The sequence below is a fragment of the Vipera ursinii genome (assembly GCF_947247035.1).
Source record: "Vipera ursinii genome assembly, chromosome: Z".
Taxonomy (NCBI): Eukaryota; Metazoa; Chordata; class Lepidosauria; order Squamata; family Viperidae; genus Vipera; species Vipera ursinii.
In genome coordinates this window covers 35,243,666-35,264,579 of record NC_139517.1, presented here as the reverse complement: position 1 = coordinate 35,264,579, position 20,914 = coordinate 35,243,666, and the positions used below count along the sequence as shown (strand labels likewise).

Here is a 20,914-nt window from a genome sequence, read left to right as displayed (position 1 = left end):
TAGGAGCACCTTAGTTAATTTGTCAGCTAGGTCTTTTTCTGATTCCCCTGCAATTAGGACGTCATCAAAATATGGGCAGACCCCGGGAATCCCTTTAAGTGTTTTCTCCATGATTTCCTGGAAGATTCCCGGGGCTGCAGAGATGCCAAATTGAAGGCGGTTAATTTTGAATGCTCCCTTGTGGGTGACAATTGTTTGAGCCAAAGCGGTGTCAGGGGTGACAGGCAGCTGTAAATACGCCTGCGCCAAGTCTAACTTGGCAAATATGGCGCCTGACTTAATGGCCGCGAGGATGTCTTTGACAGCCGGGACTGGGTAGGCATGTGCATTCAATTCGAGGTTGAGGGTCGCCTTATAGTCGGCACATAATCTTATTTGGCCGTTTGGCTTAACTGGGGTCACTATGGGTGTCTCCCACTCTGCCCCTTCTACCGGTTCGAGGACCCCTAAGTTAAACTGCCGGCAGTTTAACCAATCAGGGGTGAGTCCGTTCCCGCGCCGTTTGTCTCCGCCAATCGGGGCCGTCCGGATTTGACAGCTCGGAGCTGTCATCGGTAGCGCGTGTTGAGCTGTCAATCGCTGGCGCTTGCGCAGTTCCGCCCGGCAGCTTTTGACAGCTGTCAAAAGCTGCCGCGGTTTTACCTCAGCCCTGTTAACTTCTATTTAACTCAATGTGTGAATACATAACAATAAGTAAATACACAACAGTAACTCTGTAGCCCCTGTGGCTTATGGCCCACATTTTAGGAAGGATTGGCAAAAAAATTAATGTTCATTTATCTAAACTCAAAACAAAATACATGATCATGTCTATTCTGTATTAGGACAGTAAGGAAAGATTGTTTTGTCACCATTGTAGCCTTGGAATATTGCCCAGACAAGCTTTTCCTAGTACTGTAATTTCGAATCTAATCTGTCTTAGCTCTTCAAGAATCCTTGAAAGTACATGTTTGCAAAAAGACTGTTCTTCTGAAGGACGAATTTCAGCTTATAAAGCAGAGGGTGAGAGCTACGGACTTAGTTGGGTGCTAGGGACTTGGTTGAGTGCAGCAGTCTTCTATTGCCTGTGTGCTCAATCTTTGGCCATATATTGGCTGAGAAGAAGTGAAGAGGAAAAGGTCTTACTGCAACAGCTTGTGCAGAGTGACCAATAATTCAGGTCCCTCCAAAGGGAGGAAATATCACCAATATGTAAGTAAACTTTGATTTCTAGTTTCTCTTTCAGATTCAACTTTTGGACAGCACTGTATTCTTACTAAAGTAATATCTTTACAATCTCAGTGTTTGTTTTTCAGGTGAATTTGCTAATAAGACAAAGAAACATTCACTCTGATATACAAGAAAGTTTCCTCCAACTTTGATGGAACTGGGTCTAATATATAGGAACTGAAACTTTGAAAAACCTTTTCTTAACTTAGCTTTTGGAAAACATTTTTGTGCTATTCTCTTTATTTCTCTTCTGTCCTCCTCAAAAAGCTTAATATTATGGAGATAGGTAGGTAGTTTGCCTGTGTACATTTGACTTTTAGAGTATGGCAAATAACTGTTGCCTCTGTCAAATCAGTTGTTCAATTTTTTTTAATATGTTATCTTCAATTTTTAGTTTCAGGAATACAATCCCTAACTTTGAAATAGAGAAGCAGCAGTAGAAGGAAGTCAGCAGGAGCTAATCTTTCCAACTCTACTCTGGCATGAGACTTCTGAGATCACTGAAGACATCTCTGTTAAGTTCTGTCCCCTGATTAATAGGTTTAACAGAGATCTATTCAAAATTCTTCCTCCTCGGGAAGGTCTTGAAGATATTTGAGACGCTTTCAGAGAGCGTACTTAGGAGCTACCCTGGGAAGGTGTAAAGTTGAGAAGCTCACTTTCTTCAGAGTCATTTCATCAGCACAACAGTGGACGATAGTAACATGTTAATTAGGTATTTTAAGAAGCAAGTAATACTTGCTCCTTAAGAAATACCTAGATATGATAAATTTGCAAGAAATTTAGAAAGTAGACAGGACTTAAAATGACCAAGAACGTTAAAGATAAATATTTTCAAAACTTGAGACTGTTTCAGAAGGTTTTCTCTTTTTTTCATCAGTTGTACTTTATTCATTCCTGGGTTTTTCCTTGCCTTTACGATAAACATCAAGTGATTTTTCTTCTTCAATTCACTCTTTCGATAACATATCCAGTAGTTTCTGGCACTCTTGCTAGACACCTAAAAGTGTGTGGGTGAGTGTTGCTGTTGAATGATTGGAGGTGGGATGGGGGGAGGGAAACAGGCTACTGGAGACAGCTGATGTTCTAGAAGGAAACTGTTCCTTCCTGTCAGGGCAGCTGGGAAACAGCCACAAAAGCTATAGGCCCAAGTTGCTAGTGTAGAAGTGTAACTACTTGTGGGCAATGGCTTGTATTAGGCCTTGTGACTCACTAATGTAATACACCGGTCTGTCTGATGTTTGATGAAACTTCTGTTAGAGAGGTACTAAATCCATATATCAACATCATAGATGAATGATATGTAAAAGACTTTGCCCAGATCGCCCAAGAATGTATGGTATAATGCTGCAGCTGCATTAAAATTCTAGACTGAGAGTGGAGAAGGGGGGGATAGGGAGTGGGATTGCTTTTTAGAAAAGTTTTATTGGTGAGGGAATAGGCAGCTGTCCAAATTTAAAGGGGAAAGAGTGATTCAGAATGTGCATGTTACCAGCCTAGGAAAAAGCTTAAAAGAATTGTAGGCAGGTGCTACGCATAGACCAATGTGTACTCCAAAATGGCTTTTCTTTTTTAAAATCTGAATGGTGGTTGTACAATCCTATTATTGATATATGTTCAAATATGTATATAATAGTTTATGCCTAACCTATATCAAATTTTGCAGCACAACAGAATCCCTGAAATATATTTTGTAAAATGGGTCAGAACTGCCTGTTGATCAGCAGGTTAGTTTTCCAAAACCAGAACAGATCTGGACCACATATTTGATTGGGGAGAGAGCAACAAAAAAGTTGGCAGGGCCAGAGACTGTGGAGAAATGACCTTTTTTTAAAAAAAATCCCTGTGAATTTTGTGCAACAGTTAAGAATGCTATTGGTTTTTTCATTCTAATAATGTTTCTTCCTCACTCTTAGCCACAAGACCTGGAGCAGCAATATTACTAAGGGATTGGAAAGAATTCCAGAAGCAATGCTTTTATGCTTTTCCTACCTTGTTTTCATTAGGAGGTGCTAAGTTATGGCCGTGTGGATCCAAGCTCAACAACTTCAGGGAGACGCTCTAAGACAAATGCAGGCCTTATACGGACAACATTTCCCCATAGAGGTTCGCCATTACCTCTCCCAGTGGATTGAGGCACAGCCATGGTAAGGGAGTGTGAAACCAGGTTGTCCAGCAGAATTTTCGGTCTTGCAGAGATATGGAATGGGATATTTATCTTTTATGACTGAAACAAACTTTTGTCCTTCATTATACAGGAAGCATATTATTTTAGGTGTATTGTTCTGGTCTTGAATATTGGTTTACTCCCCTCAGATTACCTTACTGCAGTGATAACCATCATTAAGCAATGTGATCACATAACATCACATTTTACAACTGCGTTGCTTATTGGTGAAAATTATGGTTCCAGTTGTGGTTATAATTCAAGGACTACCTGTTCCAGAGTTTCTGCCCATTGTATGAACATCCAGAAATGGCAACATATGCTGCCTTTGCCTTCTCATTTTGACCCAGGTTATATCAAAGATGCCTTTGTTGTTCTCAGGTGAGAGTACTGACTTTTCTGCACCTACCCACCTCCGCTTTGTGATCTAATTTTCAGGGATTCTATAGACCTTGACAATCCTCAGGAGGGTGTCAGAGCTGCACAATTGTTGGACGGACTGATTCAGGAACTTCAAAAAAAGGCAGAGCACCAAGTGGGCGAGGATGGCTTCCTTCTAAAGATCAAACTGGGTCATTACGCCACTCAGCTACAGGTGAGTTACAGAGGCTGGGAGTTTGGAAGGTAAAAGAAGATGTTTTCAAACTTTGCTTTGAGTGAAAGGCTAGTTTGCCACTCCTTCTACCCATTCTTAGGTTGTTCACTCTTTCTTTTATAGAATACATATAAACACTGCCCTCTGGAGTTAGTACGCTGTATTCGACACATCCTATACCACGAGCAACGACTAGTTCGAGAAGCTAGAAATGTGAGTGTGATTTATTTCCTTTTGCATAAATGTTTCTCCTTCCTATATTAGTCTATATTTCTTTGGCAATAATATCCGTACTTTTTCTATATTTACAGAGCCCTTTACTGGCTAGCAGCATGGCTGATGCCGTGACTCAGAAGCATCTTCAGATCAACCAGACTTTTGATGAATTACGCCTGATCACCCAGGACACTGAGAACCAACTGAAAAAGCTTCAGCAGCATCAGGAATATTTCATCATCCAATACCAAGAGAGCCTTCATCTACAAGGTATATCTGTGGGAACAGAGGAGGAATAGTATCTCATTAACAAAATTGCAGTTCTACTACTAATATCCAGCCTTCATAATGTGAATTCTAACATATAATAGAACTTACATTTGAATATGAAACATTCCACTGTCAACTCTGGCATCTCCTGGTAGGACTAGAACAGACCTCTGTTGAAAATCCTGCAGAACAAGTGTAAAGTGAAGTGAGCTGGATCGATGGTATTCTTTCCTATGTTCTTCAACTGGATTTTTAAAGAAAGTAGTACAGGTAGCCCTTGACTTATAGACAGTAACTTAGTGATTCTTCAAAGTTACAGTCAACCTTAAAAATGGGACTTAAAACCCAGATTCTGATGATCGGGCCCCCTTCCATGGTCATGGGACTGAATTTAGGGCACTCATAGGCAGCATCATATAACCATGTTTTACAATGGTTTGCTGAAAACTGGCATTTCTGTTTTTTTGGCAAAACTGCATCCATAGTGAACCATTAGTCTGCTTAATTACTGTGGAATTCACCTAACAATCACCATGTTCACTTTACAACTGTGGTATTCACTTAATGGCTGCCACAAAATATGTTGTAAGATTGGGTAGGTCCTGTTTGACCAACGTGTTTTATCATTATGACATACAGTGATAATGGGCAGTATGCCAAGGACCACTTATAAAGCAGCCACACAGATAAACATGAATGCAAGGTATTCTGGTAGGTGGGAGCTGAGATGTAATTTGAGGTAATTCAAGGCAAGGCCTAATTTTATGCTTCCTTTCTAGCCCAATTCACTCAGCTCTCTCAGCTAACCCCACAGGAACGTATGGTCCGTGAGCCTACTCTGCAGCAAAAAAAGTCATCCCTGGAAGCTTGGCTACACCGGGAGGCTCAGACACTGCAACAGTATCGTGTAGTAAGTCCCAGCCTCCCAAGGCCTAATTCTGACTTTCTATTTTCTTTCCTATTAGGCTTTTTTGTTGTTGTTATTGTTAATACCATATTCAAAATGCTTTTTGTACTCCTCAGGAACTGGCTGAAAAGCACCAGCAGACACTGGCTTTGCTTCGCAAGCAGCAGACTATAATCTTGGATGATGAGTTGATCCAGTGGAAGAGGAGGCAGCAACTAGCAGGAAATGGTGGCCCTCCTGAGGGGCCTTTAGATGGCCTGCAAGCATGGTAGATAGCATGAGAGGGGGCAGGGGTTAGAGAGGAAAGAGGGTGTAGGAGAAGAGCAGGCAGAGCTGGGGAGCGGGGAGTTAAGCACGTCATCAGCTTAGAGTCATTATGTTACCACAAATGGTTTAAGTCCAGCCCTCTTGAATTCATGCTTCTTTGCCTTGTGTTCATCTCTGCTTTAACTTCTTCCACTCAGCTGTCTCTTCCCCCACTCTGCGCTTTTGGTCACCCTGCACTGCAATGCTTACTCCTGGTATCCACCACTATCCCCTTCTGCCCCCAGTTCACCTTCACCATCTTCTTCCTCCAACTGCTCTCACAACAACAGAGTGTAGGACAATCAAAAGGGTGAGGGCAGATAGCCAGTTGGGAAGAATCGAAGCACATGCTGCAGTCATAAATGTGGGCAAGGACCCAAATTTTGATTATGTGCTTCAATGGCCGTAACTTTGAGCAGCAATCTTAACTACAACTCATTCAGCACCATTGTAACTTCAAACAGTCACTGAACAAATGATAATTAAATGAGGACTATTTGCAAGTTGTATCTGTAAATGATTTTCACTAATCCCATTCTATATAAGCTAAATATTTTGCACTCCTTTCTATGAGAAGATTATACTGCCTATAGTATGTCATAAGAGTGCTTGCATTCAGCTTAAAATAGTAGCTGCTATAACTAGTCCTTACATCCTGATATCTTTCCTGTAGAATTTTCAGGATTGCATACTGGCCTATAGATTGACAGAAATAAAAACCAGAAAAGGAGATTACTATTAATCTGAATTTGGAATGCTTTTTAAAATAACCTTCATCCCTGCCTCCTCTTTATATCTTCAGGCTCAGTGCTAATTCAAATTAAATTTATGGTTGATCCAACAATTACATTGTGCAGCATATCCATAACATTAACAATCCACAAGCAAAATTAAATAATCAAATTAAAAACCATACTTAACAACTATACATGGCTACTACACAGTCACTCATGCACTCGTGACCTCCCGTTTGGACTACTGCAACACTCTCTACATGGGGCTGCCCTTGAGGACCACTCGGAGGCTTCAGCTGGTGCAGAATGCGGCTGCGCGAGTTGTGATGGGGGTCTCCCGATACTCCCATGTAACACCTCTACTCTGCGAGCTGCATTGGCTTCCGGTTGCCCTCCGGGTGAAATTCAAGGTGCTGGTGATGACCTATAAAGCCCTACATGGCTTGGGTCCAGGATATCTGAGGGAACACCTGCTGCCGGCATCAAGCTCCCTTCGTCCAGTGCGCTCCCACAGGGAGGGTCTTCTCAGGGTGCCACCGGTAAGAGATTGCCAGCGGACAACAGCCAGGGATAGGGCCTTCTCGGTGGGGGCGCCTGCCCTTTGGAACCAGCTGCCAGTGGAGCTGAGGACTGCCCCCGACCTCCGTTCATTCCGCCGGGACCTGAAGACCTGGCTCTTTGAGCTCTCTGGCCCAGGCTGAGGATTAATTTATTTTAATTGGGGTTTTACTTATACAGGGATAAATTTAATTTTTTTTAAACTTGGTTTTTTAACTTTTGTATTTTGGTTTTTAATCACCCTGTAAACCGCCCTGAGTCCTCCGGGAAAGGGCGGTATATAAATGTAATAAAATAAATAAATAAATAATTTGACAGGGCCATTTATTTTTAAATGATTATCTCTTGAAATGCGAAACAACATTAATGTAGAATTGATCCAGTATCCTAACTTAATTGAACCCAAATAATAATAAATAACAATGATGGATAGTGAAAAAAATTGCAAAAGGTAGCCCATAGTCTGTGTATAATCCAATACTTCTCTTGAATTTCTAATCTGAAATAGCTGTCAGATAGTGTGATTTTAGGCATTTTGAGCTTTGTCTGTTTTTTTAAAATAACATTCATAGATATTCAGCATAATGATTGGCATTATTAGGAAATATATATTGTGTTGGGATCATTTTCCCTAAGGCTTTTTGTGCTCCCCATCACATACGACTTTTCCTAGACCTAACTAACCCTACATATACTCCCTCTTCTTTTCCTAATTCTAAAGTTGTTAGTCTTTCAAGAATGAATGTGTTAGTCTTTCAGACGCCACAAGATTCTGCAGCACTACTTTCTAGCATCTAGTTTCTGAACAACTAGAATATAATGAGTTTCTTCCCTAGGTGTGAAAAACTGGCTGAGTTCATTTGCCAGAACCGCCAACAAGTACGCCGTGCTGAACATTTATACCAGCAGCTGCCTATTCCTGGGCCCATTGAAGAGTTGCTCTCAGATGTTAATGGCACCGTCACAGACATCATTTCTGCTCTAGTCACTAGGTAGGATTGTGTCGTTAGATATACTTGCTTTCTACAGAGACCTTTTATTATTAGAATGAATTGTTTGTTCAAAGATACAAAAGTTTTGGTTACTAAAATTGGTGGAAGTTGCTTATATATATTATATCATGGATTCAACAGTTATTTGCAATAATATTCCAAATAATATTATCACAGCAGCACTTAAATTTGTCAGTAAATGACCTGTGACACAAATCAATTTTAATGAGCTCTTAGACCATCATCATTGTGTATTTTATACAGTATTATGATAAATTTAATTTGCCTTGCTTTTTATGTTCACCACTTTTTTAGATTTTCTGAAGATTTTTTTAAATACTTTTTAGCTTTTCATGTAATTTTATTTTTGTATTTTTTTATGCTTTTGAATTCCTTGTACCCTACCCTCCTTATGCTGGTCTTTAACTATAATAAATATTGATTTGATCTGTGTTGTAAATGATCCCTCTTTTATCTTTCTTGACAGTTGGGTCATTGGATTTTTTTAGGATATTTTGGATAGAATTTGTTGGATTATGGCATCCTGTGATGCTAAAGGGGTGTAATAATTTGTGGGTAGTTACTGAGATATTTTTGATATGCAAGAGTTTTCCTTTTCAAGGGATGGGTTGATTATCTGAATAAATGCTCTTTGATGAAGTTGCTTAGATATCTATTGCACTAGAATATGTTATATAGGTAGTCTACTTCTGGTTCTATTGGAGTTCTAGCTATTTCAATGCTTTTTTGCTTGTCTGATGTGTGTTGTTATTACCCAACTTCTTTTGCGAGTTGTGGGTTGTTACTATGATATTTCCGTACAACTAGTCCTTTATTTAAGACCATTTCTTTAATGAGAGTTCAAAGTTATGGCCTTAGAAAAGTGATCTATGACTCATCCTCAAAATTACAACCATTCAACCACACCTGAAGTCATGTAATCACAATTTGGGCTCTTTTTTATGACAGTTGCAGTATCTAGCAGTCAAATAATTGCAGTTTACAACCTTCTCAGCCAGCTTCTGACAAGTCAAATCAATTGGGGAAGCTGGCTTTCTTTCATTCACTTAATGACCTCAGTGAAAATGGTGGCAAAATTGGGCCTGGTCATGTGGTGACTTGCTGAAAGGCCATATCACTTAGTGGCCAAAAATCCAGTCATAAGTCAAAGTATACCTGTAGTTTATAGATGTGGGTTGTTGTTTTTTGCTTCATTGGGGTTTGTAGTTTGCCATTGTTTTCTTTGCTGATGAGATGAATATACTGAGTCACAAAAGCTAGGACTTTTTTGCAACCTTTCACCTTCTGTAACAATTGACTTGGTCTCTCCCCTCCCCCCACCCTTCTTCTCTCCTTATAGCACATTCATAATAGAAAAGCAGCCTCCACAGGTGCTAAAGACTCAGACTAAGTTTGCAGCAACAGTACGACTGCTGGTTGGAGGAAAGTTAAATGTTCATATGAACCCCCCACAAGTAAAGGCCACCATCATTAGTGAGCAGCAAGCCAAAGCTCTACTCAAGAATGAGAGTACCCGCAAGTATGTATGTTTTGTACAGGCTAAGGAAGCAAAGGAAAGAAGGACAATGTCCATTTCTCCTGAACCCACTTTCTTACTACTGGCTATCCTCCATAAGTGCGGCTTTCCAATCCAACACTTCTGAAGGATGCTGCACTAAGAAAAGCTGTCAGAAGATGATGTGAAGAACATAAATTAATAAATAGAAATTTGCCATTAATATTCTTAAACAAGAATATAATCGTTGGCAAGGTATCTAGTAACTTTCACTGTTTATCCAAGATGCTAAAGTATTAAAAGCAAGAAAGTTAGTCTGAATTTCAACCTAACTTTCAGGGCTAGAAGCTTTAAGCCTTCTTATTTGATTGCTTCTTTGCCAGTAATTAAGCCAGCTTTCATTACTTATATCCTTGTCACAGTTTGTCAGAATTTGGTTGGAGAAAACTTTCTCCTGAGAAGGTAGAAACTTGGTGAACATTATAGGAAACTTTTAAGCTTACCTAAAAGATTAAGACAAGGACAACAGAGCAAAAAGTGATTGCTTGGTTTTAGGTAATTCAGTGTACATTATACATTCATTTGCTTATAATAAATGTCTCAGAATTCTGAAAAGCAGATTTTATTAAGCCATGATAACCAATCTAAAATGTCCACCGGATGGAGCCATATCATCAGTATCTCCATGGTGCAAAATTAATATTCTCAGTGGGATGATAGCTAATCACCAATTGTGTGTTGGCTTGCATTCAACTAGCTGCCATTTCTTTCTTTTGGCAGTGAGTCCAGCGGTGATATCTTGAACAATTCCTGTGTTATGGAATATCATCAGGCAACTGGAACACTGAGTGCTCATTTCCGCAACATGGTGAGAGATGCCTTCACTGATTCACACTATCTACTTCCAGCTCCACACCCCACTGTTGATTTTCCTCTTGAAAATGTAACTAAGGGAGAAAGCCTCATCACCTATTGTAGTCCAACATCTAAAGATGGACTCTAGATTTAGCCTTTAATAACTTGGTGTGGAAAGTAAAATTACAAAGTAAATTTCCCCTGGATGATCTGAGTATATAGCTGAGTTCATGCTTAAGGTTTTTAGTCTTGAGTGTTATGTAGACTTTTGACAATCTGTGCTCTGTCTCCTGTTTCTTGTGTCTACCTCTATTATCTCATCCATCCACAGTCCTTGAAGCGGATCAAGCGTTCAGATCGTCGTGGTGCTGAGTCAGTGACTGAGGAGAAGTTCACCATCCTTTTTGAGTCTCACTTCAGTGTAGGTGGCAATGAGCTGGTATTCCAGGTGAAGACATTATCTCTGCCTGTGGTGGTAATTGTGCATGGCAGCCAGGATAATAATGCCACTGCCACAGTGCTGTGGGACAACGCTTTTGCAGAGCCAGGACGTGTGCCCTTTGCTGTGCCAGACAAAGTGATGTGGTCCCAGTTGTGCGAGGCTCTCAACATGAAGTTCAAGTCTGAAGTCCAGAGCAGTCGTGGACTCACCAAAGAGAACTTCCTCTTTCTTGCCCAAAAGCTCTTCAATAGCAACATGAATCATCTGGAAGATTATAACAATATGACTGTCTCCTGGGCTCAGTTCAACAGGGTAAATAAGAAACCAATTAACAATCAGATTTTCCAGAAAACCACTTTGTGGGAAGTAGTTTGGCCTGCAGGCCTTTCCATCGCCATAACTTTCTCCCCAGTTTTTTTTTCATTTCCCATCTGCATCTCTGTCATGTGTTCTCTTTTTCTCTGTGCTGCTCAGTCTGCTTTTGAGATTAAAAAAGGGACAATTCAGTTTGTAATCGTAATCCTGAACTGTCTTGGAACTACACCTGCAGCTGATAACAATAAATAGCTAGTCATGTGAATGCAGATTTATTTCATGCCTTTTTTCAAAAGAACAACTCTGTCTTTAAAATCACTAAACCATCAGCTCACTAAAAGAACTTAGTCTGTTGATGGTCTTACTGAGAACCTTTTCTTTATAAGTACAGGAAAAGTTTTGTTCTTATAAAGAGAAGAAAAACCTAACTGTTGGTGTTCAGTTTCTTGCTTTCTCTTAGGGTCTTTGGTAATCTCTCTCTTTTTTTTATTGAAAAGTTTTACAGTAGATTTTAACATAAATTGCCCCCGCCTCCCCATAAAACCCACCCATCCCTCCCTTTCCCCCCCAACTTCCCCCTCCCCATAAAACACACCCTTCCCTCCCCCTCTACCTCCCCCCCCGACTTCCCAGAGCTGAATACAGGGTATTGCATCTAACAAGCTTGAGCTAGAATATGCTAATTATCTATAAATACACTTTAAATCCTATCACACTTTAACTCCCGTTAAGCATAACTAAACAATAATACATCTTATTAAATTCTAATACTCATTCATAAGCTAAATAAAACTTTTTAGTCCCATATTTATTCAGAATGTAATCAATCCATCTTCTCCATTCCGAAATGTGTCTTTGCTGCGATTAACCTTTCAAATATACTGAAATTTTTACCATTTCTACTAAGTTCGAAACTTTTAAAGTCCACTCTTCTATAGTAGGCAGATCCTCCTTCTTCCAATATTACGATACCCAAAGTCTTCCTGCCGCTATTAAATTCAACAATACAATCTGTAATAACTGCAAAGAAAACCTTATCTTATTCTTAAATATCTTCTACGAATTCCAACAAATTTAGTCCAAAGATCCCTTTGCTCTTATATAAATATAGGAGTAATCAGTTCTTGTAAGTATCTAACTATATCTAAACCTAGAATTGTATCACTAACATATAATTTTAAATAAAATTCTACAAAAAATGTTAACTATAATCTAATAAAAAAGATTTGGGCACTCTAACATGATTTGAAATACTGTATGCCCAAAACTCCATTCCAATCTCCCATCAAAATACACAATTTATAATCCCATTGAGTTATTTTATTGTGTAGAAATTTGCAAAATTCTCCTTGCTGTTGATTAGGTGCATATATTCCAATTAAAATTATTTTCTTCCCTTCTATTAAACTTTGTCGCCCTCTTTTGCAGCTTGAAGCTTTTGGAGCATATCTCGCAGATCCATAAACACCTACCTCTTTGGTCTCACTCCTCCCACTGGTTCAGTATTAGTAGATTTTTGAGCTGTGATTTTAGAATACTGTTTCTGTTGTTCTTATTGTCGTTCCTTTCGTCTGGTTGCAGCCCGTGTCATTATTTGATCCTTTGGCTCTTCTAATAGTACCAGAGGCTGCGCAGTTTCCAAAGTTTGCTGTGCTTCTTTTACAATCAGCGAGGTTATTTCTTCACCATACTGTATTCCTTCCATCTGAAGCTGTCGCGCTCCTTCTTCCTTTCCTGTTTTGAATTCTGGGAGTGGCGGTGAATCTACTTTCAGTACATTACAATAAAAATCTCTTGCCTTCAGAACTGTATTAAGATGATATCTTGTACCTGTATAGTTCACCACCATCCCAGTTGGTATCTCCCATCTGAACTGGATCTGTCATTTTTTACATTCATCTACCAAGAAACCAAACTCTTTCCTTTTTCTTAAAATTCTTGATGGAATTTCTTTCAAAATTAGGACCTCTTGATCAGCCACTTTAAATCTGTTATTATAAACAGCTTGAATAATTTCATTTCTAATCGTTCTCTTTGTAAAATAAACAACCACATCTCTTGGTAGTTTTCTTTGCCTGGCAATCCAAGAGTTGACACGAAATATTCTATCTATTTCCCTTATAAAATCTTCAGCTTGCCAACCCAATATGGGTACCACGGCCTTTGCGAATGTCTCTTCCAAATTTTCTTGTGGGTTTTCTTTCAGACCTCTTATCTTCAAAGCAAACTCCATGTCTCTATATTGTATCATTACCACCTCATCATCAATCTTATCCATTTTATTCTCAACTTCACATATTTTAGCTTCCAATATCAAATTATTTTGGTTAATTTCTTCCACACGTTCATCCAAATGCTCAATTCAAACTGCCAACCCCTGGAATGCCAGTAAAATATCCTTTCTTATTTCCTTATTTTTCTCACTAATGAGCTCTGCAATTTGCTCAGATTGAAGTTTTAACGCCTCTTGTAAGTCTTTTAATGTTATTATTGATGAGGGTGGTGTGGGGGATGACATCAAGGTCTGAAATATAGATTGTTGTTGAGCTGGTGATGCCCCCGCACTTCTGGAAACAGGAGCTCTAGGTGGTTTAGAAGCCATTTTAACACTCATTAACTTTCGTTTCTCACTTTCACTTTTTCACCCAGTCCTTAAAAAAAATCACAGATCAACTTAAAAACCCAGGTTACAACTTTGTTGCTTTCCTTTTTAGTCTCCAAATCTTGTAAATCTCTTTTGTACCAGCTTCAAATGTTTTTAAAAGAGGCTTTTACAGCTTTTAAAAATTCATTCCAGCGCCATCTTCCTCCCCTTTCTTTTAGATTAAGCTTTGGAGAAGAAAAAAATAACTCCCCAGAGTTAAAGATCTTGTACTTGCAGTTTCAGCATTCTCCTGCTCAGCTCTGCCTGCGTCCGAGTAATCCAAAGTGCAATATTGAATGCAGGGATGGTTGCAGCGTCCTGCTCTGTTTTAAAGCCTTAAAACAGAGGAGTCCCCGAGTCCGGAGTTGAATTCAGGCTCCGAGGGAGCTCTCGCCCTTCGTTCCCCAGACTAATCATCCTGGGGATCTAGGGGAGCTCTACCTCTACCTGAATGCTCACCCCCCCTCTTCTCCCGAAGGGGGGGTTCCCAAACCTTGAAACAGCTGATTATTGCTGTTTTTGCGATTTGAATGGAACAACGGGGCTGATGGTCAAAAATGACCGCCATCGACGGAGCCTTGCCACCTGGAAGTCCGCTCTTTGGTAATCTCTTCATCTCAGTCCTTGACCTTGCAAAAGGGAATAACATTAATTTACCTCACAGAAAGGAGGAGAACAATAAAACAGTTTTATTATTAAGCTTAATGATAATCCTAAGTATGCTAGAAGAGTTCATTCATGCAACTGTGAGGAGAGGAAATCTTTTTTGACAAGGTTAAAAACCAAAAGAATAAATTCATATATATTAACTTTGATAACAGCTCAGGAATACTGAGTTATTTCTTGCATAATATAGACTAAAAATGTATTAATCAGGCAGTAAATCCTGAACTCCTAATTTTTAGAGCTCATTCTTCATATTAAATAGGCTCCCATTAAACTTGGAGGTTGCTTATTTTCAAAACAGACTCAGAATTAATTCATTTGCTAAGTGACACTGAGGGGAGAACAGATTAGGGTTTACAGATAATACAAAAGTTGCACAAAATGTAACAAAATAAAAGATGCCTACAATCAGGTGAAAAGAAACATAAAAAATGATGCTTAAAAGTTTGTGAGACTTTTTGAACTTTCAATATTTCTGCATAAATGTGGCCTAAAACACAATCTATACTCCACACGTATTAAAACTAGATAAAGAAAATCCAGTTAAATACATGATTTAAAAATATATTTTAATAAAAAATGTTCATTTATTTATTGAGAAAAATGATCTAAAGCTACATGTTTGTGTAGTATGTGAACTTTTGCTCCTTACAGAACAACTTCAGTTTATTATTTCATTAGACATACATCAAAATCCTTCTGGAAATAGTTTAAACACTGTCTCATAATATCACCATATGAACTGTCTTCTTGCATCAGCAGAAATATATTTGAGGACTGTATATAAAACAAAGTTTACTACATGCATGAATTTTGTACAACTTAAATCAACTGTACAGGCAACTAATTGAATTCCTTTTAAAAATTGAGAATCACTCAACAATGCAGAGATATATAATAAAAATAAAATAAAAATCTCCCATAGTTAATCATTCAGATCCATTTTTTTCCAACTACTGTTCCATCAGTTTGGAGTCACTTAGCCTTAAAAGAATGTGTATTATGTTTCTGATGAATACAATTGCCTGTGTATTTTGCTATAAATCTGTTCTTTCTCTAATATATTTATACAGGATCAGAGAAAATATAAAGACCTCCAACAACCATAGAAAGATTCCAGATCCATATTTTTCTTTCTTTTCATTTAACTAGGAGAATCTTCCAGGGCGAAATTATACATTCTGGCAGTGGTTTGATGGAGTGATGGAAGTCCTGAAAAAACATCTGAAGCCTCACTGGAATGATGGGTAAAAGTCCTATTCCCTATTCCCCTTCAACTTATTTTTCCCTGTCTAGATACTTTGCTGGCTGATTTCTCTCTTATCACTTCCGCCTCTCTAGGGCTATTCTAGGTTTTATCAACAAGCAGCAAGCACATGATTTGCTAATCAGCAAACCAGATGGAACTTTCCTCTTGAGATTCAGTGACTCTGAAATTGGAGGGATTACAGTTGCCTGGAAGTTTGAAAATGGTAAGTTCTTTTTCAACAACATTAATACCTATTTTGATCACCATGAGAACATTAGATCAGAACCTTTCTAAACAGAGGTGGCATAAACAGTACACAGTTGTTACCCATTGTTGCTGGAATTCTTGGCCTCTCCTGCTGTATCTATTGTAAGAATATCCTGTATTTCCTGCAATCCATAGAAATACCTTTAAAGTCTGCAGGGTAGTTTCTGCATATTGAGCATATATTCTTTTATCTGATTATGATCTGGGGTTTTTTTGCAGCTGAGAGAATGTTCTGGAACTTAATGCCTTTCACCACCCGTGACTTCTCCATCCGCTCCCTGGCAGACCGCCTTGGTGATCTCCCATATCTCACTTATGTGTATCCTGACAGACCCAAGGAAGATGTTTTCTCCAAATATTATATGCCAATCACTTCAGGTATTTGCAGGAAAGTGCCTAATTTTTTTCTGACCATTACCTTTTCTAATGGATACATATATACATAATACTTTCATCCCCAGCAGAGGAACCTAGACAATTTCAAATCCTTTTTCCTTTGGCCATGTAAACTGTATTACAATGATATATATAATTTTAGAAACACCCTTGGTATTACAGGAAATGTTAAAAATATTGTCAGAAAATGTTAAAAAATGCGCTATTAAAAAGATAGGTAAATGCTAGTGCAAAGAAGGGACGCAGTGGCTCAGTGGGTTAGGACGCTGAGCTTGTCGATCAGAAGGTCAGAAGTTTGGCGGGTCGAATCCCGAGTGCTGCGTAACAGAGTGAGCGCCTGTTACTCGTCCCAGCTTCTGCCAACCTAGCAGTTCGAAAGCACGTAAAAAATGCAAGTAGAAAAACAGGGACCACTACAGTGGGAAGGTAACAGTGTTCCGTGCGCCTTTGGCATCTAGTCATGCTGGCCACATGACCACGGAGACGTCCTCGGACAAGCGCTGGCTCTTTGGCTTTGAAACGGAGATGAGCACCGGGCCCTAGAGTCGGAAACGACTAGCACACATGTGCGGGGGAACCTTTACCTTTACCTTTACCTAGTGCAAAGAAAGAAAGTGGTACAACTACATTGGAACTGCATATTTTTCTAAAAGACGGAGATAGTGATAAAGACAATTAAAGTAAAACAGATAGTTTTTGTTCTTTGGTGAGGAAGGAAAGGTTCCCTTAATGTCCATGTCAGTGACTGTTTTTACAGTTTGAATAGTTGAGAAGAATAAAATGTGTTTCAATTTACTTATTTATCTTGAGCAGTTTCAAAATATACTTATATGCAAATCTTCAACATGGATTTTTCTCAAGAAAAGATTTGCAGATCCACGAGGAAAGGGAAGGGTGTAACTTTCAGAATGAATATTGTACCAACAAAACAAACCAACCAAATTTATTCTTTCCTCTCTGGGAAGAGTTTCAGCATGCTCTACTACTATTTCCGAAAGGGATTCCTAGGTAAAGTTTTGTCTTATATAGTGTCTATATGCTTCTCTTTCACACACACCATCTCCTTGGTTTTGCAGCAAAGGCTATAGATGGATACGTAAAGCCACAGATTAAGCAAGTTGTACCAGAGTAAGTACTGTGGGTTGAGAAAATGCATTTTGATTTTTTTAAAGGGAGGGAAAAATAAGGAAGAAGTGGTAGCTATTTACTTTCAATTGCAATTCTTTTTCCCACAGCTCTCTTTTCAGAGTTATCTTTTCAGCTAGGAGTGCAATAATTGTGCTAGCACCCCATGTTCAGGTTTAGTTATTCCATCTCCCAACAGGATTTATAATTTTAAAAACTAGAAGCAAGCAACATGAATTGAGTATCCATTTTGCTAGCTTCAGTGCAAAGATAGGAATGAGAAAAAGTTGATATTAAGGTGTTGTAGCTTGTTGATTGCACTTTCTAAAAAAAAATAGTTTGCATTCTCTGTGCAGTTATGTCTCTGCTTTCTGATTCTTTTCATACCAGGACAATTGTGGATATTTATTTCAAGGAAGGAATCTGAAATGTGTATTCCTGCTTTCCATAAAATCATCCCCAAATAGTTTATGTTCTTCTTATCACTGAGGAATCCATTGGTGTCAGGAAAAAATCTTTCTCTGTTTCTGCTCCGTCTGTCATAGGTTTGCTGCCTCATCAGGAGACTCTATTGGTGTTGGGACTTCCTACATGGAACAAGCATCATCACCGGCTGTTTGCCCTCCTGCTCCTCACTACAACATGTACACACAAAAGTAAGTGAGGCAAGACCTTTGACACTGAAAGTTTTCTGCTATTGTAGTGTCTTGAATTTTATAGCTGAAAACATACTAATCTTGCAACATAAATATTCTGTTTGCATGTTCCTCCATCTGCTTTAAGAAAGAGGTTGCTGTCATATCACTGCCCAGTTAACTGAGGTAGGAAGAAGCTGAGGAGTTCATCAGCCCCCTGGATGGGGAACGGAGTATATAAAAATAAGAATAATATTAAGAATATTAATTAATATTAATATTCTTAATAAGAAAAATGGTATTTGAGAAGAGACAGTAGTGTCCTTGGGCTCTTGCAGCTTTCACTGGAATAATAAAAGAAGTCTCAGAGCATCGTGCTGGGTGCCACTCCTTTCTTGATGCACTCAGAAAAGGGACTATAGCTGAACTGAAGTGCTGCTTGCATCATTTTTTTTAAAATCCCATTTATATCCCGCCCTTCTCCGAAGACTCAGGGCGGCTTACACTCTAAGAAGCACAAATCAATGTGCTTAGCAATAGCCTTCATTCTATGTATATGCCTGCTTATTAGGGCTTTCAGCCCCCCCCCAAGCGGCATTATTACAAAGTCAGCTTATTGCCCCCAACAATCTGGGTCCTCATTTTACCTACCTCGGAAGGATGGAAGGCTGAGTCAACCTTGAGCCTGGTGGGATGCAAACCTGCACTAATTGCAGGCAGCTGGTGTTACTTAAGGAGGCATTTTGATGTCTGGGGTGTCTGGGGACACCACTGTTGAGGGTTTTCCTAAACCACCTCATTTAAATTGCCACTAAACAGCTATTTGTTTATGTTTGTTTATGTTTTATTTAATTTATATACCGCCCTTCTCCCTGGGGACTCAGGGCGGTTCACAGGGCATATAAATAAAAATACAATACTATACAAAAGTTAAAACAAAGATTAAATCAGTGCCCAATTAAAAAAAACAATAATACAATCTAAAATGACAATTTAAAACCCAACTCCCCCATCAGGCCAGACCGGCCAATTCAAACAAATGGGTCTTCAGACCACGACGGAAAGTTCGGAGGTCCGATGCCGTCCGGAGCTCCACCGGCAGTTGGTTCCACAAAGCCGGGGCACCCACAGAGAAGGCTCTCCCCCTGGGGGCCGCCAGTCAGCATTCCCTGACCGGAGGCACCCTGAGGAGGCCCTCTCTGTGGGAACGCATAGGGCGGAGGGGAGTTGAAGCCGGCAGCAGGTGGTCCCCGAGGTACCCCGGACCCATGCCATGTAGGGACTTAAAGATCATAACTAAGACCTTGAACCTCACCCGGAAGACAACTGGTAACCAATGCAGCTCGCGGAGCAAAGGTGTAACATGGGAGTACCGGGAAACTCCCAAGACAACTCTCGCGGCCGCATTCTGTACCAGTTGGAGCCTCCGAGTGGTCTTCAAGGGAAGCCCCATGTAGAGAGCATTACAGTAGTCAAGGCGAGAGGTCACGAGCGCATGAGTGACCGTGCACAGGGCATCCCGGTCCAGATAGGGCCGCAACTGGCGCACCAGGCGAACCTGGGCAAAAGCCCCCCTAGTCACGGCCACTACATGATCTTCTAGGGTAAGCCGTGAATCTAGGAGGACTCCCAAGTTGCGAGCCCTATCCACGGGGGGTAAGAGCTCACCCCCCATAGAAAGAGATGGAACATTTTGAATGTCCCGGGATGCCGGAATGCACAGCCACTCAGTCTTGTCAGGGTTGAGCTGAAGTCTGTTCCTCCCCATCCAGACCCGAACCGCCTCCAGGCAACGGGACATCACAGCGAGGGCATCACTGGGGTGGTTTGGGGTCGAAAAGAAAAGTTGGGTATCATCGGCATATTGATGATACCCAACTCCAAAACCACGAATGATCTCACCCAGCGGTTTCATGTAGATGTTGAACAGGAGAGGCGAGAGAACCGACCCCTGAGGAACTCCACAAACGAGAGACCTCGGGGTCGATCTCTGCCCCCCTGCCAACACCGACTGCGAACGTCCCAGGAGATAGGAGGAGAACCACCGAAGAACCGTGCCTCCCACTCCCAATCCCCTGAGACGCCGCAGCAAGATACCATGGTCGATGGTATCGAAAGCCGCCGAGAGGTCTAATAGGACTAGGACAGAGGAATATCCCCTGTCCCGAGCCCTCCAGAGATCATTCACCAGAGCGACCAATGCCGTCTCCGTGCTGTACCCGGGCCTGAAACCCGATTGGTAGGGGTCCAGATAATCCGCTTCATCCAGGACCAGAGGGAGCTGATGTGCCACCACACTCTCAACAACCTTCGCATTTGGAGAACAATAGTGTGATTTATGAGAAGGACATGGCATGGGAAATGTTCCTGGACACCACAGTGGCAAACATTGCAAAGCTAATTTGGCCAACTCCTCAAATCTCCAATTGGTTACTGCCACTCATGGAAAGAGCTTGTATAGTGGGTGTTCTATTTTTGAATGCTGTCCCTATACAGGAAGAAAAAATAATAAACCGGGAGAAAATGAAGAGGCACAAGAACTGTGGCACACCAACATCTTGCTTATGATCCCCAGAGTTTCCCCAGAACGTATGGAGCTTAAATTTGAGCCCTATGAAGAGGATATTTTGCCACTTGGGGAGTGATAATAATGTACCTTAAGCTTTACAGGTTCTTAAGAAAACCATTTACTCTTGCAGTGCCTTCCCCATATGTTTCCTGTTTTGGGGAGTGTGTCCTTCAGCATGCTACACAAATCCTTTTGCACTCCTTCAATCAACAAAGATTCTGCACTATACCTTATCATTTCCTATTGAAATAATTTTTTTTAATTTACACAGAGATTTCTTT

At 40.2% G+C, this 20,914-nt stretch overlaps 2 protein-coding genes across 2 annotated transcripts in view; one reads left to right on the top strand and one right to left on the bottom strand.

The window, feature by feature from the left end:
• Positions 1 to 20,914, top strand: part of LOC310648443 (signal transducer and activator of transcription 5B) — a 61,232-nt gene that overhangs the window by 33,338 nt on the left and 6,980 nt on the right. The window contains exons 2-16 of the mRNA XM_083376280.1: positions 3,216 to 3,356; positions 3,815 to 3,971; positions 4,095 to 4,184; positions 4,283 to 4,457; positions 5,237 to 5,367; positions 5,481 to 5,632; positions 7,799 to 7,954; positions 9,315 to 9,494; positions 10,251 to 10,338; positions 10,657 to 11,079; positions 15,545 to 15,639; positions 15,734 to 15,864; positions 16,128 to 16,286; positions 17,381 to 17,432; positions 17,975 to 18,085. Of these exons, the coding sequence (XP_083232406.1) occupies positions 3,229 to 3,356; positions 3,815 to 3,971; positions 4,095 to 4,184; positions 4,283 to 4,457; positions 5,237 to 5,367; positions 5,481 to 5,632; positions 7,799 to 7,954; positions 9,315 to 9,494; positions 10,251 to 10,338; positions 10,657 to 11,079; positions 15,545 to 15,639; positions 15,734 to 15,864; positions 16,128 to 16,286; positions 17,381 to 17,432; positions 17,975 to 18,085 (2,228 nt within the window). The 5' untranslated portion in view covers positions 3,216 to 3,228. The remainder of the gene's footprint in view (positions 1 to 3,215; positions 3,357 to 3,814; positions 3,972 to 4,094; positions 4,185 to 4,282; positions 4,458 to 5,236; positions 5,368 to 5,480; positions 5,633 to 7,798; positions 7,955 to 9,314; positions 9,495 to 10,250; positions 10,339 to 10,656; positions 11,080 to 15,544; positions 15,640 to 15,733; positions 15,865 to 16,127; positions 16,287 to 17,380; positions 17,433 to 17,974; positions 18,086 to 20,914) is intronic.
• CISD3 (CDGSH iron sulfur domain 3) overlaps positions 16,806 to 20,914 on the bottom strand; it is a 293,184-nt gene continuing 289,075 nt past the window's right edge. The window contains exon 5 of the mRNA XM_083376297.1: positions 16,806 to 16,894. The gene's annotated coding sequence lies outside the window, so the exon portion shown is untranslated. The remainder of the gene's footprint in view (positions 16,895 to 20,914) is intronic.